At 32.4% G+C, this 20,102-nt stretch overlaps 1 protein-coding gene across 1 annotated transcript in view; it reads left to right on the top strand.

The window, feature by feature from the left end:
* The first annotated feature begins 221 nt into the window (after nucleotides 1-221).
* LOC130896381 (aquaporin AQPAe.a) overlaps nucleotides 222-20,102 on the top strand; it is a 60,283-nt gene continuing 40,402 nt past the window's right edge. The window contains exon 1 of the mRNA XM_057804413.1: nucleotides 222-495. Within this exon, the coding sequence (XP_057660396.1) occupies nucleotides 483-495 (13 nt within the window). The 5' untranslated portion in view covers nucleotides 222-482. The remainder of the gene's footprint in view (nucleotides 496-20,102) is intronic.

Below are 20,102 nucleotides of genomic sequence, written 5' to 3'. Positions count from 1 at the left end.
TTGAATTATTCACCAAAAGAAATGATTGAATAATAATAAACGATCAAAACTATTGTATTTCTGGACCGAAGATAATCATATAATATTTTCTTTTTTCAATTTAATCAAAGCATTGTCTATAGCAAATTGTTAACACCCCGTAAAAAATTAATAATATCCGCTTTTGTGCATTAATGAAAATCCCCCATTTTCAAATCAAATGAATAAAAGAATATATTGAAGACGGTGCTGAGTTGACAAACAATCTCAAATAAGCATCACAACATTTGAAATAAAATACAAAATCAAAACGGTTGGAGTAACATACGTAGGTACTTACAAGTAGCTCGGCAATCGTTATTATAGTTCAACTGTTTGCGCGAAATTAAGCGCACCCACCAGTCTTTAATTTTTTTGAATTTAAATAGGTTAAAATACATTAAAAAATATCAATCTTCTGTTTAATCTTACCGGTGTGTGTGATTTGGTAACGTTCAATCAAGATGGGCAGAGGAGGTGAGTTTTTAATTTTTTTGTCAACAATAATATTATTTATATATATTCTGTTATCAAACGACGAAATAAATAATTTAAAAAAGTATAATTTTCATTTGTATTCATTGGACGCATTCATTTAATATGTAGATTTGGTTTTTTGATTGAAAACTTTTGGAAATATATCCAACATGCATGACATTGATTTTCAAATTTGATACACTCCAATAATCACCCAGTATACACAATAAAAAAGTGCAATTGGTTCGTTGAGCATTCAATGCAGTTCTTCGAAATTGATTTTAAAGTCAAACCACTATCGTGAATAACAAACTAAGAACTGTTTTATTTGGGGTAGAAGCAATACTTTTAAGACGAATCTGCAAATTTTCTGAACTATCTTAGTTCACATGCAGATGAGTTATAAATGAATAACCATTACTTTGCAAAATGAAATCATTTTTTCAATGGGTAAAATTGTAATATTTTAATGAAACTCGTAATTGTTTTTGATTCTATGAATCAGTCGGTTGGTATTTGACAATTTTGTTGAATCATTAACAATCAATTATTATTGTTGTAATTTCGATAAATAAACTGAAATTTTCGATTCTAAGCTGGATTATACATATATTGAGGTATTAGAACTATCATAATGTATAAAATGATTTGTGACTAACAATATCGGCTAGAGTGAATGCAGTTGCATTTGAAAGATTTTGAAATTGATGTGAAAAAAAAATGTGGAAAAAGATCAAAAAATAAAATTAAAATGTATTTTTCTACGTCCGTTTTATTATTCACGTTTTGTATCATTCATTTGCATTCATATAGAATGTATATTCTGAATTGGTAAAAAAACATGAAAAAAAGTACCGTGGCGGCTCATTTTTTCACGCTTTTGGGTTAAAAAAATTGCCGTAACGTGTCATTTTTAAACGCAACTATAAAATTATTTTATTAAAATGGTGAGCTGTGAACGCTTTCCTTCTGATGTCAATTCGTTTCTCCGATAAACTGTCACACTTTTATTTCTTGATATTAGTTCAAGAAAGTTCACACCAGAAGATGTTGTTGAATCGGCAACTGCAGCGACTCTTCTCCCTGAGAAATCCAGGGAACAGTATTTAAAGGAATATAATTCTTTTATGGAGTGGCGTTCCTAAAAAAGGCAAAAACAGTTTCATAGAAAGAGTGTTCCTAGCTTACTTTGAAACTAAATCCAAAATGTGGAGGTCCTCAACACTTTGGACGACTTATTCGGAACTGGAAGTCACCCTAATAGTAAATAACGACGTAGATATCAGTAAATTCTCGAAAAGTTTGCCAATTCGAGTACCAATAGTAATGTAACTTCTTTTTCACTCCAAATTAACAATTCTCACAGTTGTACTTTCAATATTACTATTAGAAAATAAAAATTGATAAAAGTCTTGTCGAATTTTTGTAAGCCCACGGTCGTAAAAAAATTTTTGAATGAAACTCGTGAGTAAATTAACTTTTTTTACTCGTAAGAATTGCCGTCCTATTCGTGAAAAAAGTGTTGCTTCACTCACGATGAGAGTAGAGCTAAGTATTAAAGGGATAGATAATAGTAAGTTAATAAAATTTAGGGCTTGCAAAATTGAGCTAATATCGTTGAAAGCGAAAGTTTTAACAAAAATACAATTTGAATAAATATCGATTGAAGCTTAATATTTCAATGTTAACCTATTGACATTGAAAAAATTCCTCACAAGTTTAGAGAATATTTTGTAGTAGTGTGAATACTTTAAATAAATATAAACGCATATTTTTTAACATGTGAAATTAATTTCGCATTAAAAATTTTTGGTTACAGGAAACATTAACTGGAATGATGAATGTAAAATATTTTAAAGATAATTTTAAGAGCACTACATCTGGCCTTTTTTTAGCGATATAACTTTTACAACTACAAAAAGTTTATTTATGTAATACATACATTTTTTCCCATAATAATTTTTATTTCTTATTGTATATATATACTCTAACCTTTTTAACGCTTGCAAGTAATAGTTGTTGTCTTTCTCCTCAAAATAGACGTTTACGTATGTGATAACGTCCTCGTCTAATAAAAACTTCTCTCTTTAAGTGAAGCCTTATAGTTAGGAAAAGCCGCTAGGTCCTATATCTGGTGAATACGTTGGATGGTTAACCAATTCGAAGTGCAAATTGTTAATTTTAGCCATAGCAAATCACCAAGGTGTAAAATGATGCGTTGACCTGATAAAAAAGCACTTATGAAGCAATGATGTGTAATACTTTCCTGTTATTCAAATACCGTCGACTACTTTCCCTATTATTTTTCACCTTTTTTTGAGATAGTTGGTGAACACAGTCCCATGACTGTCCCAAAAAACGGTCGTCATCAATTTTACTATTGATGAAACTGTCTTTGCTTTTTTAGGAACTCGTTGGCTCTTTGCATCCACTGTCTTGACTGTTTCCCCATTTAAGGATTGTAATGGCGAGTTCAGATTTCATTCACAGTTATGATTCGACGCAAAGATCTTACTCATTTGCTTAGTCTGCGTCAATAAGACTTTAGAAATGTTCATTCGATCCAAATTGAGCAAACGCGCTAACCAACATGTCGAAGGCTTATGATTGCATAATTCTTTAGTATATGGCAAATGGGTTTTCTTTGATATGGCCATAGAGTCTTCTATCTTTCTAACCTCAATCCAATGATCGTCCAGTACCATCTATTAGTATTTTTTATACTTGTATATGGTTTTCACCTGAGTTCCCGTCAATTGCCAAAAATAGTGAGGTATGTAAAGGAAATACCTCCGGTTTGATAATTATGTGACCTTCATAATAAAGTATGAGTTAATCCCCCTTTGTTATCCAAGAATTAAGAGGTTTAGACCGTCGCCGCTAGAAGGTTGATGCAATTTAGATGAAAATCATATTAAAATTGCTTCCCTCAAAATAAGTTTAACGTCGCTCAAAATATTTTTCAATTCTTTATAGCGGACGTAACTTTTGTAGTAGGACAAAATTAAAAACGAAAGTGTACTTACTCTTATGTATTTCCGAGCTAAGTAATACGTGAGAAACTTAATAAGGCTTTTATGAAAGTCGCGACCAAACATATTTGAATTTTACTACACTGCAAAGTCCAATATTCCATTTATTGGTGAAATTTAAAGAAAAAATATTTAGAAAATTAAAAATAATAATTGAAACAAAAAAAATATGTATAAAATCAAAAAAAAATGTTCTTATACGCGACACGTGGTTGTTACTATAGAATCAGGAAACTCTTTTTGACAAAAAAAAAGATAAAATTGTATTACTCACTCCCATCGACTATTAGCTATGGCCTACTATGACCTTTTCAAAAGCTACTTCCTAGATGACTTCTCTATTAGTGTAAAGTAAATCACCATATTTCCAATTCCCCATTCGTCGGTGTTGCGAGTTTATTCCGATAAATCGCCTCTCTTTTCACTTAATCCAATTATCTCCCTTCCCTTATCTTCCCATTATCTTTTACCGTCTTTTAGATTTAAGAATTTGATAGGTTTCGTCGCAGTATTTTTTCTTGTTCCTTCGCCTATAGCTTCCTATTCAAGGAAAAAAGTGTACTTGCTTCATTATTATCTCATTGTACGATATACGAATACAAACAATTCTAGTTCCTTATGTAAAATTGATTAGCCATTTTTTCCTTCTCAATACCGATAGATAAAGGAATTTTAATCCACTTATTATTTGAAGGAATACCCGGAAACTAGTTTTTAAAAGATAGTGCTTGAAGATGTAAATCTTCATCGTAGTATGAATGGGTGTTACTAGATTCACGTGATGTTTGATATGAAATTTCCTTTGGGAGGCATTGTTTCCTCACAGTCATTTTTTTTATTATTTCAGAGACTTTTTCTAATACTTTGAAAGTACTTAAACCAAAGCCTTGCTAATTTCAGTTCATTATCATTATCAATTTTATTTTGATGGTGGGTGTTCTGAATATGAATTATAATACACAACTCATGCCCTATTTTCTTGAATAATTCGAGAAAAGTTTGCTATTTAATGGACGACTCTTAAAGTACTTCAAAATGTTTTACAATTCTTGTCACGACCCACTTGAATTTTTATACGATCCGGTATTGGGCTGCAGACCACACTTTGGAAAATGCTGTACTAGAGAATCGCTAGTAAAGAATTGTTCGCGATTAGAATCAGCTCAATTTTTAGTTTGTTCCTTAGTGGTAATATACACTAAATATTTGTATTTTTATCATATTGCTATATCTAACATTGACACAGCAGTAACATATGCTTTGATTGAATGTTTAAAATACTGACATGAGCTATACTTAGTGACTCAGCAATGGTACATCCAGAAAGAATTATTCATAAATCTTTATTGATGACCTCGTAGCTTAATTCCCTTCTATGGACGTTCAGGAATTGGTATAAGAGATAGTCGATGTCTGCTTGTCGCACTTCGTTATAAGCAACTTCAATTTCATGAATTAACTCTGCAGGATCAATAAAACGTTATGTTAATTAAATAATCTGCATCTGCTTTCCATCATATCCACACAACTGAAAGATCTGGTATACACTTATGTTCGACCATATATGCCCAATTTATTTCTTTTTTGGTACTCCAGATTTTTTATTATTCACTTTGCTGTGTGTGTATAACTGTAGGACTTTTTGTCTGTAGGATTTTGCACTAAATTTTAATACTAATAAGAGATTTTTATGCTGAAATGACGGAAAATACGAAAACCGTAAACATCAGTAAGCTATCAATGACGCTGTTCATGAGAATTAATAATAGACAGCCATTGAAGGGAAATGAACAATTTTCGTTAGTTCAAAAAACCCAAGACAAAGGAATCAATCCTCATTTATCCACTGGTCTACCAGGGTAGAATGGATCATATCATATTATGACTACAACCTGATAAACTCGATCAGCTCCGAACAGCAATGAACGTATTCGGGTTAGTTTGCAAACATTTAAATCATAGTTCGATCATAGTTCAATCATAGTTCGATCATAGTTCGATCATAGTTCGATCATAGTTCGATCATAGTTCGATCATAGTTCGATCATAGTTCGATCATAGTTCGATCATAGTTCGATCATAGTTCGATCATAGTTCGATCATAGTTCGATCATAGTTCGATCATAGTTCGATCATAGTTCGATCATAGTTCGATCATAGTTCGATCATAGTTCGATCATAGTTCGATCATAGTTCGATCATAGTTCGATCATAGTTCGATCATAGTTCGATCATAGTTCGATCATAGTTCGATCATAGTTCGATCATAGTTCGATCATAGTTCGATCATAGTTCGATCATAGTTCGATCATAGTTCGATCATAGTTCGATCATTGTTCGATCATAGTTCGATCATAGTTCGCTCATAGTTCTATCATAGTTCTATCATAGTTCGATCTTAGCTCGATCATAGTTCGATCATAGTTTTCGAAAAAAGCCTTGTCCTCTCATGGAAGTGTGGGATAGATTTATTTAATTAAGAGCTACACTACAGCCTCAAGTTTATTTATGATTTGTGTAATGTTTTTGCGGCCATTGTACAATATATGTACGGTTTTTAGGCTATTTGGTCGCTACGATTCCAATTGATGAAGATGCCAAACTCTTTACTATCTACACTAGTTAGTTTGTGCTAGGTTTAATCTCATCAAGCGCTTTCGAGTGCGACAGAATCCTGTACAGAAATAGGAAGATGGAGATTGTTTTTGGTTAAATCGAATAATATAAGCAAAATATGATCCAGTAGTATCAGAGTTTCAGAGAAATATTTTTTTGGAGTTATCCGGTACCACTACAGTGGTTCTCTTTCGGTTTCCACTTTTTTACTGAACTCTTCTTTTTATAGAAGCATTTTATTATACCTCAAAAAGCCCTAGTGAACTAAATCTGTTATTTATTGTCTATATAAATAAGTTTCCTAAACACTGTCTAGTCAGTTTTCAGATGATGACATGAGAGTTCAGATAGTTCGAAGTCACATTTTTGATAGTTTCTTCCCAGGCTCGTATCATTAGGAAAACAAGTAATGATTTATTTCAATCGAAGCAACCACGTGATCAACTGAACTGAAATTAATTTTATTGTATTATTACTTTCAATGATTACTTGGTGGCATGAAATAATTATTTCATAGAATAGAGAAATCAAGTTTTAATTAAAATTAATGGACATGGTTATGGTATAATTTCATTGAAAAAAATCCTATAAGCCATGAATAATTATATGATTGAAAACAGGATAAATGGAACTACAGCAAATGTGATTGGAAAAACGCATACCGGAAGTCTATAAATAACGTTAGTATTTCTAAAGAATCAATGTAAAGTTTGAGATATTGAATGCAGAAATTGGTACTTTGTTTTTTCTTGAGAAAAATATTAATGCGCACAACTTTTCAAATGAGGATTTGTGGGCAGCTGATTACGAATCAATGAGCAATTGAATATACATTCAGTTATTTGTTCAGTTTAATGTCCAACAGCTGTGAGATAACGACTGACCGATCCAACGATTTCCACCCGATAGATAAGTCGTGGTAGTCTGTCGATAGATTGGTCACCCAGATATCCAGATTCAGCAAATTTGAATTTTTTATTTAAGGACTAATCAATGAAAGAGAGTTGTAATACATCTCTAAGGGACAACAGCAGAAATTCCCATCAAGAACTTCATGAGTGCTACGACAAACATATCTAATTAGATGATGGATCGGGAGAACCAAATTTTGTCTAATATATAATATTAAGGTATTATACAGAGTGAGTTTTATGTATGGAACGCCTCAATTATCTCGGAAACGGCTACAAGGGTCTCGTTACACGGCCGGTATCTACATTGTTGTCAGATCTTTCCCTTTTCCGGAAAAATAATGAACTTTGTTATTCCAAATAAATCACCCTATATATTTCGTACACACACACACATACACACACACACACACACACACACACACAAACGCATAGTGAGATAGGGCGCCATCTTGTTGTAGCCAAATATTGCCGTTTGGGATATTATTATTGTATAAAAATTTCTAATAATGAAGTTTTTTTTTAAGGAAATTGAAAACACTTACTTGAAAATATCCAGGACAACTCAAGTATAATACTATTTTCCGATAAATTTAAATACGCCATCTCTGAAAAAGGGACCAAATCCATACATTCAGTTTTTCAGTATATTAGGCGTGGGATTCACATATCCAACGAGGATTGTTACGTGACCAGTATCTACAATCATACCGATTTACGTTTCTTTGTATAGATGGAAGTTATTATCACGTAAAATTTTCATTACGGATGTTTGTGAAATATCAAGTTCCCTGGATTTTTGTCTCGTACTGAAGTGTGGATCGTCTTTTAACAGGACACAAACATCTAAAGATTTGTTTTCTGTGCCCTGATTTGGATGAATCTTTCATTGAACCATTTTCGTTAAACTTTTTTACTAATTTACTCACAGTAGATCTTGTTATGGGATTTCGGTTAGGATATAAATTATTAAAGATATTACACGTTTCTTGATGACTACGCCTATCACCATATCCTAATATCATTAAAATATCAGTTAGTTCTTTTTCAGATAAACGATCCATTGTGACTTTCAATAAACTTCAACAATAATAATTTATTGAAACGTCAAATTTGTTATTGTTGCAAACATAGCCACCTAAATGTATTATTTTAACTTCGTGGGAGATAAGGCAAATTTAACTTTAACTCCGAAATTATGGCATTTAGGTATAGGGAACAGTAGATGAAAAATAAGTAAGTATATCTCAAGGATTTTCTGGAAAAAGGAAAGATCTGACAACAATGTGAATACCACCATAATACCGTAAGATAATTGACGCGTTTCATACATAAAATTCACTCTGTATAGGTATATTATAAGTTTTCTGTTAAATTTCTCTATTAGTTGTGTATGTGAGCATCCACAGTTTTATGTCAACTGACTATATACAGGATTGTAAAGCAGAAAAAAGTATATTGTGATAATTTCTTATCTGAATTTCCACTAAAATATAATATGATCACCTCGAAAAACCGCATATGAATAACAGTAACAAATGTAAATGTAAATAATTCTATACCCCATTGATGGAGAACATGAAATTACTTTGATATAAAAACAGTAAACTGTTACTATCAAGTACCCACATTATACAAATAATATACTAGATACTAGATGAGGACAGTTACAGTTTAAAGGTAATAATCATCAGTGTCCTTATTTATCAAAGAAGTGAGAATTTATTTTATTGTATTCCCTATTAGTACATCAAGTTTTCAGAATTTTCTGTTTCATTACACGTCTTAAATAGTTGAATACAATGTGAAGATTCAATTACTCCATTAATATCCAGATTAGTTCGAAGCGATAAGTTCACAGTAATATGGTGGTAATCGCAATAGTCAAACTACAAGATTTTTATGATATCATTTATACTTCTATAATCTACCCCGTTTGTCTACTATTTTCATTGTTTTGATATTTAACAAGTAATTTGTCTCTTTTAATGAATGGCAAAGGTTCTCCTCCATTGATGTCGACTAAAAGTTCATTCAATTTTTTATGTGAATACAAGGATTGCACTTTTCATCGGATCAGTTGTTTCAAACGACTGTATATTTAGATAAGTCTTCTCCCAGTTCAAGTTTTAGAAGCTTATTTAATTTCCCAGGAGTATAATTTAATTGATCAATAGCGCTTTTTATTGTCCATTATTATAGAACCAACAGCTATATGTCACAAGATTATACAAACAGAAATGTAAATATTAACAAAAATAATGTACAACGGGCATAACCTTTCTAAGAAAGATGATGGTTACTTGAATTGATCTTGAATTGTAAATACCTACTGAACACACTGTTTACACTACCACTATACCCCAACACTCACAATTTCACTGTCTGACGCGCGTCTTCAGAGACTGAAGGTAAGCATACCCATTCACCTCAGCTATTTTAATTAAAATTGTAAATTCAATAAAGAGAACCAGATATTTTACTCTGAAAGAAATATTGCTTAATATCTTATTCTTCGCTATTCATTTAACATTTTATATTGAGGCTTACCTACTTGGTCATAGCGAATATGCTATCGTTCATTTTCAAATAAACTAGTGGACCCGTGCTGCTACGCAGCAATGACTGTATTATACACCCACTCGGTCAATGGTTTGTCAATGCGCCTTGTTAATGGTGTTGCAGAATCAAATGAAAATGAATGAGTAGCGTCAGATGGTGATAAGTCAATGAGAGATAATAATACTCATCCAACATTTATACCCGTAATGATCTCTAAATCCAAACTATTGTCAAACATTTTTTCTGACAATTAGTCGCGTGTAATTCAATAATACTTTCATTGGACTCAAATTCTTTAAGAGTATTTCAACAACCCCTTCTTTTAAAGTCAGCTCATGGAATGGTAAAGCAGTCATTGTAAGACTGAATTCAGTAGGGAATTCGAGTAGTAGGTATTGACCATTGATAATTCCAGTAGGAAGTTTGCAAACTCGCATTTCTCTGCGCTCGCTCTAATATTTTTGGTGAGTTTGAAAACTTTGAAAAGTAGCCAGGGAGTGAAAATTTAATTGAGCTCTGCACTATAGTAGCGCTAGATACATGAGGTACAACTGGCAACACTTGCCGGTAATCTCTTCCTTCCCCGAATGATAGTTCGTTACCCATTAATAGGCGATTACATTAAACAATGCTTGTTGGGCATAGATTCCTCATCCCAGATGATCAGCTTAGTGGAACGAATTAAAGTGGCTTCTTTAGTATTAACCCTCAAACCAGATACCGAATGCTCATGTAAATTGAGTGGTCATTTGAATCGACTGTGAACTATACGGACAAGAGGAAGTAACATTTGAGCAATCCCAGTCAAGGCTAAAGATATAACTTGCATTTCTAAATTGATGCAGCTCTGGATTTAACACAGTACCACCTGGCCCATCTACAAAGTATGTCCTGCAAACACTTGTATATTCCTCACTGTGGAGTAAGTCAAGAATTTCGTTAATAACAAAACGTTGTTCTTCATTTGCTGAAGCCATTATGTGCATCGATTCATCAAATTGGATTTCGTCTATATTTCTTCATTTTGAAGTAAATCACCAACATTAGGTGAATCGAAGGATGAAAGAAGAAACTTATAAAAACATCGGAAATGAACTAGGAAAGTGTCATGTTTGAGCATAGGTGGCGATTGTACGTTAGAAATAGGGGGAGGGCAAAGTAAAACATGAAAATGGCATTTTAGGAGATTGTTTCATGTTATAGTTTGATTTTTACACCTACAGGCTTTTACTAGAAAATGCGAGGAAAATTAAATACAATTGTCATTGTTATTGGTTGTTTTCTTAAGTCATCATATTATTAAAATACAACTACAAAGGATTAAGAAGTATAAACAAAGCAAATGAACAAGTATAAATAAAATAAACGAAAAAGTACAAATGAAGGAAGAACGAATAAAAATAGTAGACAGTAATCTAATTTTACATGATACATTTCTTCTCGAAGTGTCATTGCTTTAATATAACGCTGCATCTCTTGATTCTCGCCTGGCATTAATTTACACGCATTTCTTTAGGTCAATGTTTTTAACCGCATTATTTTCAAAGGCTAACATGTGATAAAATTTGTTGGAACCTAGAATAAATCAAATAGTTTTTGATTCATTGCAGTGGACACAGGAATAATCGAAAACAGTTGTACAAGCTTGAACAAATTAGGAAATACATTCTGGTTGTGAGCATTTTCAGGCTTGAATTGAGAAATCAAATTTGTCACAAGATGTCGATCAATTTGTTCTGATTATGCTTCATGTTTGGAAATACATAAATTTCTGAGGCTGAAGTGTCATTTTCCAAACCCATCACGGAGCTCAAAACAAAATATACTTCTTTGATACGGTCTTTACAAACTGTGTTGTTCTTCGTTTTTTTTTATATCGTGACCTAATGTTCCCACTCAGTGTTTCTAGCAGAGGGAAGTAAAACGTTTACAACAAATAGGCTTGAGGTGAATCATATTCAGGATAAACATCTCCTCTTATTTTAGGTAGAAATTTTCTTTTGCGCTGAACTGTTGGCCCCTCAAAGCCGTGTCTTTGACAAACATTATGTGCTTCAGTGAAAAAATTCTGAAACTCTTCTTCATTTCTCAAACTATATAACTATGATGTCAACCACCTGGACTATTTTACGAATGGATACATAATGATTCTGTATGTATTTTGAAAGGATGTTAGTTTTTTAAACGTGCTTCTTAACAATTAATACAAAAATAAACTCAAAGTTGGTAATACATGTGATCGATCCGTGAGCATCGCCACCAGCTTTTGAGTCAGTTGTTCCAATATTTTTCAGAGTGTGCAATATATCCATCAAGTGTTGATGAACTGCTAGCAAGCTGTCAGATCTGCTGTTAAACTTTGTGTCACTTAGTGCTTTCAAAGACAAATCCTTATTTCTTACCTCTTTGAATGCATATTTTACTGTGGCAAATACAACATGTCTTCTAGGTGAGGAATTAATTAAATTTGCTCCAGAAAATGGGGTACGACTGACCCCCGATCCCCCTCCAAACACCGCCAGTGTGATTAAGTATAACTTTAGGAGAATACAAGGTGGTCTATATAACTCTTAGCCAAGGAAGTTTTCGAAGTTGAATTGACATTTGAAGAAAGCTGGTTGAAATTGGCAAATCAATTCAAATTTTATACGAGGTCTTGCTATTAAATAACGAGACTGGTTACAAAAAATAGTTTTATTATAAAAATTATTCTACATTCGAATGCTTCCCTTCCCTACGTTTTTTCTATTGATCGAAGCAGTGCTGGAAGTCTTCTTTGTTGAGTGCCTTTAGGAGCTCTGCCGTTTTTTGCTTTACCGCTTCTATCGACTCAAATCGGGTCACTTTCAAAGCAGATCTTTTTCTTACCTTTCTAACCTTTCGAGGAAATCTGAGCAGACCCGTTAACGCAAGAGCTTTTGGTCAGAAATCAGATTTTTTGGCACCAACTTCGCACAGACTTTTGTCTTGTGTAATTCCTCTTATAAAATTTTTATAACCGTTTCTTAATCTTCTTAATCAGCGTTTACAGTCTCGGCAATCATCTGGATGCTCATTCGACAATCTAGACATACAATTTGGTTGATTTTGGTCACTGTTTTCGGAGTTGAAACAGTCACAGGGTGACCTGGGCGCTGGTCATCTTCAGTGCTCTCTCGGCCCTCACTAAATGGCCACAACAAGTTGGCGCAATACATCCAACGAGTTCACTCATGGTGTAAGAAATGTTCCTAAAGAAATTAAAACCTATTCTCAGCTGATTTCTTTCACTGAGGTTTTCTTAATAGTCGAGTGTACGTAGGTAACAAACCTAGCGCTATGTGTCAAAAAGTTATCGAAAATCTAAGGGACAGCGGTGAGATAGACGAAATTATTTTTAAAAAATAATTTTATGTTCTTCATTTTTTTCATAGTAATTGCCAAAGTGGTGAAATTTATTGTCCTCTCTGTATAGTATTACATCACAATACTTCAATAACTGCTCAGAAATTCTCTGTACATGCTCTAAAAAGGTTTTAAATATTATTTTATTTATTTATCGTTTTTTTGGATATTTTATCAATAACTTATCCAAAATAGTGAATATTTTTAAGTGTGGTTGCCCAATGTTCCCATTCTTTCTCGTCTTCTGTCAAAGTTTTAATCCAAATTAGGGTCCAGTTCAATAGTTCGATTTTCATCATCTTTTTCATTCATTCATACATTTAGTTCTACTACTTAAACTGATTACTCTATTTACTTAAACCTCTAGTATTTAATCTGAAGATTACGTCGGAATGGATAAAAGTAAAAATACCTTTTCTGTATTTTACTCAAAGCTGAACTACTATTGAGAAATTCGAGAAGATGCGACACTGATTTATTATTACAATTTATATTGTTAATGAAGAACATATTTACACAAGCAAATCAGATTTGAAACTGATGTACATAATGTAAATATTCAGAATAAAGTATTTATGTCAATATTCTAACTTGTTTAGTCGGTTCTTTTAGATATCAGTTTGGACGTTCGCATAAAAAATTACTAAAATTCTTGTGTCAATTTTATATTTCTATAAATTGAATCTGAACATGAGGAAAGTTGTATGGAATAAATTATTGTCAGAACAATGCTGTCGCAATTTGTATTGCAGCATTACTTACTATAATTTATTCATTTATTTATTTTTATCGTATGTCAAGGGTTAAGTGGAGGAACTGAAATCGTAGTGCGTATCTTAAATTTAGTCCTTAATTTTTCAGGTAATGTCCTGCACATTTGTTGTAACGTTTAAAATTTGTGACATTATGAAAATGCAAATATTTCGCATAATACGTTGAAATGATGGTGTTTGTACTGTTACATACGAGGGAATTTTAATAGTTTCCGACCTCCGTGAGTTGTGAAGATTTTTCTGAAAGTTGGAAAACGTTTAGTATCAATCCGCCATTAAGTATTTGTTTTTCAAAAGCGATACGCCTACGCAATTGAAAGAGGAGATAGATAATTTATTCGGAGACTCTGCCACTGAATTCAAAGGTGGTCGTATCAGCTTTGCTGACGACGAGCATTTGGAACGATCACAAACTGCTATAACTAGCGATATTATTAAAATGTTTATCAAATGGACTGATAGAAGTGTCGAGACAATGAATTGCAAGGGGTGAACCTGCTCCGAAAAAGGCAAAAACGGTTTCATCAACAGGAAAGTCATGACGACCGTTTTTTGAGGTAGTCAATGGATTGTGGTCATCGACAATATTGAAATAGGTGAAAAATAACAGAAGAGTATCACACATCATTGCTTGATGAGGTAAATGAAGAAATTGAAAAAACAGATCGCTTTTGAGTATTCATTGCTTACATTTTGAAGAAAAATAGCAATTAGAGTTATAAGTATAAGTAGTAACGAAAACCCTGCTGGATATAGCTCCTCCTAATAGATCAACTAGTGAAAAGGAGAATGCAAATAGAACAGTGAGAAACTAAAAAAGAAAGCCGCAAATTAATCATGAATAAATTGGAAGGAACGTGGACAATGGCGAAAGAAAAGAGTAACGCCAAACCTGAGAATCTGGAACAACATTTTCTATATGGACACAGACACTATTAAACTTACCTATTTCCAAAATTAGTGCCAGGAATAAATGCATATACTGCAAATGACAAAATACTTGACATGGAAAACTTACTCACCTTTGCTAGCACTCACACACTAAAAAATGGAAAACGGTATGCGAAATGGCAAGATAAATTGTAAAGAGCAAACAAAAATACATGAAGGACCGAGGGACCAAAGTAGGATCATCAAAAGCCGCCGACGTAATGCTAAATAGTTTTTTCAAGCAGAGCTCATTTAAGGCTAATGGAAGGGTTTTAGCCGACGTAGCTCACAAAACCGTTAGATGCAAAATCGTTTTAAAAGAAACAAATTCTAGAGTCTGAAGACGATGTAGCCTCAATATCAATAAGTATAAGAAAGCTGAAAGACGCCTCCATAAAATTAATGACGCTGAAGAAAGGAAGAAAGGGGACTTGAAGATAAACAAAGAAAAAACTAAGAAACTAATGTAAACAATAAAACGATAAAAGTAATGGAGTTTTTTATAGATATTTTCATAAACATTAATGACACCTGAAAATATTAAAGCAGCGATATTATTAGCGGTGACCGATGATAAATGGATTTAAAAAAAAATTGACAAAAAGTTAAAATCAAATCAGGAGAGACATAAATGAGGAGGTTAATTATGGAATTTTGAGGAGAAATAAGAGGAAAAATGAAATATGAACACATCTACTCAAGTGGAGAGGAGAGTAACAAAACAGAGCCCAAGTATGTAAAAAGCAAGAATAAGACCAGAAACAAAATGAAAACATCGGATTAATACGATTTCAAAGAGTATTAGGAATTGAGTAAAAGATAGACAGTTATGAAGAAAAATAGTAGAATAAATTAAATCACTAAATCACATAACTAATTCCCATATCACTGTTTATGAAAACATGGAATTGTACTCAATATATTCCGTATAGTGAGAACTTGATATGGTTCGCATGAATTTGGACAATAGTTTTAGTACAACCATTTACGAATATGGATTTCATCTGATTTGCATCCGTAGAATAAACTATATTCCATCCGCTTTTAAATATATGCCAGCATAAGTGTAGTAAAGTAAGAGTGAACTTACTAAATCATCTAACATTTTTTAATTATTTTTTAATATATTTCTATATAAAGACCCAAAAGAACTTTCTATCACATCTAAATTATTAGTGGCTAGAATAATTAAAATGAATAGATTACATTTATTCCTTGTAATTTAAAAATTTTCCAAAAATCAATATAACGAATTTCAGAATAAATGAATAATAGAAATAATAGTCCGTACAATTCACCTGTAAGTATCCATTTCAAAATTAAATTCTAGTTAAAGCGCATCCCGTCAAGTCCCGCTTAGTATGAAACCAGATTTACACATTCTCTTTGTTTTAAGTTATTATTTGCAATTCAAAAGCGTCCGACTTGACTGGACGGAATGGACTAGACTGGCTTTGTGCGAAATGGGCCTTAAAGTCAAGACTAGTTAAACAAAAAATGAATAGAGTTAGGCAGTTAAGTGAACGCGAAGCTGAAAGGATAGCCAAGTGAGTTGGACAGAGACAAAGTTATCTTGAAGGGGCAAATCTGTTTGGTATACACCACACAACCATTGGCAGATTGATGCAAAGATTTCGAGAGACTGGTTCACATTCTAGGAGACCTGGACAACGACCTACTCCAGTTTCAACTCCTCAAGCTGACCGTTTTTTCCAATTAAATTCATTAAGAAATCGGTTAATGACAAGTGTCGAACTCAACAGCCTTTTACGAGAAGTCCGAAATGTAAATATCTCTGATAGATCAATAAAACGACACTTTTATAATGTTGGTCTAAACAGCAGAAGACTCTCAAGGCACCTTTGCTAACCAGGCAGCAAAGTGTTGCTAGACTAAGATTTGTAAGGCAACATTTAGACTGGAATTTGGAAAAATGGTGCCAAGTTTCGTTCATTTACTGATGAGAAAAGAATCACTCTAGATGGACGTAATCAAATTCGAAGACGGCGAGAAGAAAGATTTGCACAGTCTTCTATTATTCTCAGGGAGCTGTTCCAAGGAGGGTCTCTTTCTAGACCCGCTATTAACGCAGCAAAATACATAACTTAGATTCTTGAAAATCACGTTCGGCTTGGGCCATTTATTGGTGATGATCTTCATTTAATGCATGATAATGCTAGACCACATGTTGCAGCAGATGCTCTCAATTACCTAAACGAAGTAGGAAATCATACCCTAGACTAGCCACCAAGAAGTCCAGATATGAATCGAGCATGTCTGGGACATTTTCAAACATCGCATTCTTCGTCGAAATCCATCTTCTCAAAATTTAAATCAACTTAAACAAGCGGCATTAGAGGAATGGGAGAACATAGCTCAGGAAGTGATACAGCACCTAATTGAAAGCATGCCCAGGAGAATGTTAGCAATAATTACATCCAGAGGCGGAAGTACACGCCACTAGCGTTTTGAGAAAAGGAACATTATTGTTTAGAATACAAGTTTTATCTTTAAGAAAATTTGATTTTATTGCATTTTTATTTATATTTTCTTACTCATTAAAAATCACTCAAAATAACTACACATTTCTTATTATTGATTGAAAAGAAGTTAAAGAATAACAATATTAATTTAAATTTATTAAACAACAGAATATTTTCAGAAATCGGGATGATGCGTTATTTTTGACCACGAGTGTATATTGGTACTCATCCAGACATCTAGAGAAATGTAGTTTTAGCTTATTTTGTGCGAAATAAAAGCTATTCGTAAATAACAGGGATTAGTAGAAAAAATAGCGTACATAACTCAATAGAAAGTAACTTTATTACACTATCCTATTGTTTCACAATATTCACAATTGTGTCAATTTTGTTACTTCATTTTGTAGCTAGAAAATGAATTATAATATTATATTTCTTGATATCGTCACAGTAACAATTTTTTTTTGGGGGTACGTTAAGTTTTTTTATCATTATGATATGACATAATACAAAAATATTTTATTTGATTGTAATCTTTTCGTGTTAGTTAACTGGACAATTAACGTTTAATTCAATGTAACGCGATATTCTCAAAATTAATTTTGAAAAACCATTGTTTTGTAGCCGCCGTAATTAAGTTATTCGCATTAATAATAGATTTACAGCAGGAAGGTGGAATGCAAAAAGTTGTTGTGACTATTTCTGACGAAAGCGTCTACATTATAATTATTTTTCGTTGTTAGACTTAATAGTTTTTATACAGTACCTATCATTAACGATATGTTGAAGATAGTAATTTCAAAGCAAACTGATTCACGGAAATAGAAAAAGATCAAATTACGAAAATACGTTATAGATTCACAATTACGCAGTTCAAAGAATATCTTTTAAATATATCAGGTTGATTATAAATTTCTAATATCTGATTTAATAAGCAATAATAGTTTTTTGTGAAATATTTTCTATTTTTCTAAAGCCTAAAACTAATTTGTAGTCTGAATAGGTGTGACTCGATAATAATTGGCTTTAGTTACGAAATTCTACGTTTGAATGTGGAGTCATCTAAGGACTGTTGACTAATTCAATCTCCTGAAATGTCCTACTTTCAGTGCATACTGAGCCTTTCTTGTAGATTGCGGAGGGTGATTACTATTCATATCCAAAAAACTACCGTATCTCATTTATATGGAGAAGCTCCCCGGGTTGAATCACTGTTTATGATTAATTATGGTTTCATATCCAAATAACCCTCATATTCACTGGGTTAAAAGCTCTTGTGTGTGTTTCACCTGAAATAGTCTTCTAGAACGTGAATTTGCGTCATGGGGTCGTATCAGAACTGAAGGTGTCGATGTTATATATCTAAATGTACTCTGAAAGTTAGACTTTGGAGATGAAGTTGATGCCATTCGGTGTCTCTAGGTATATTACGTTTCCTTGCATTTGACACTCGAGGACATCTAATACGTGCTCTGTTTTACGGTGTACCAAATTCTTTAAATCTGAGAATTATTCGCACAATAGATGTTTTAGAAATACCCAAGATTTCTAATAACTCGTAGTTGGAATGCCTTGCATCGTATGAAGAAATAATTCCTGCAAGATTTGGATTTTAAATCCATAGAAGTTGAAGTCACATATCTGAATATTTGGTAAATATCAACAATTGAAGAAACATTTTTATACTAAGTACTTTTTTCTAAAAAGTAAAAGAACTATGTTTAATAAAAAAATTCTATACATTAAAGATTTCCGACTATACATTTCTCGACAAGAGAATGTCCAATTTGAACTCTACTCTTTTATTGCTAAAAATATTGGAAAGCGTTGAATTACCAAAAGAGTAATTCTTTGATCTAGTTATTTCTTCAAAAAAATAAAAAATAATTTCGATTAAATTACCAAAAATAATGAAAAGTGAGATTATACCACTGAATTATTTATATTTATGAGATCTATTCGTAGTTTTTCAAATGAAACTTCCACAATGTCTGGTTGAAAATTCGCAGTTTCACGTTTCTCAACAAGAGAATTGCCATCCTACTTTTCTATGGCTAAAAATATTATGAAGCGTTGAATTATTGAAAAAGTATTTTTTTTGATAATGGCATTCATTTAGATGTATTTTCAACTAATTCTAGTCTGTTGTTTCTAATACAAGGACTATTTACTCCGCCCTTGGCTCACCTACAATAAAAAAATGAAAAATCTCAAAGATATTTGTTTTAATTTAATCTCCATTGAAGTTAACACCAAAGAACGTAAGATTGCCAACCTCTGTAAACCACCGATTTTCGGCAAAAATGACTTGATCCTCAGAAAAAAATTTAACCACGCAAGTCCTCTAAAACAGCCGGTTATCGCTAAGTAAAGCGTTTGGGCGAATCATGTTTCAATGAAAATAGTACAAAAATCTTTTGTGGTATTATGTATAATAACAATTTTGTTGTTGCCTGTTGTATATTCTTATTTTTGGAGACGTCAGTATAGATATAACAAACAAAAACAATCATCCATGAACTATTTGCAACAGTTGTACCACGTAGTTAGCACAATTTTTTTAACTATTGAGTGAACTTCGCTTTGAAGTTGTTTTGCTATATCAATCATCCGCCGGTCTATTCTTCTGATTATAATTCTAACAAAGAAAAAACGGAATTATCGAAGCATACCTATTTCTAAATGATTCAAAACCAGAATTCATACAATATCAATTCCCCTTTCTGGTAAATTGATTTTGAAACAATAACAAATAAAAAATATATAAATTGAATGATTGCCTTGTCTCGATTATTAACCTTAACTTATTCAAGGTTATTCTGTGATATAATTCCATTGTAGTTGTTTTTTGTATCTTGTTTTTTCATTATATAATACGAAGAAATTGATTAATCATTGTAAATATATTTGCATATT

Source organism: Diorhabda carinulata, chromosome 7 (assembly GCF_026250575.1).
Source record: "Diorhabda carinulata isolate Delta chromosome 7, icDioCari1.1, whole genome shotgun sequence".
Classification (NCBI taxonomy): domain Eukaryota; kingdom Metazoa; phylum Arthropoda; class Insecta; order Coleoptera; family Chrysomelidae; genus Diorhabda; species Diorhabda carinulata.
The sequence above is the reverse complement of the archived record's forward strand: the minus strand, read 5'-3'. Positions and strand labels throughout refer to the sequence as shown.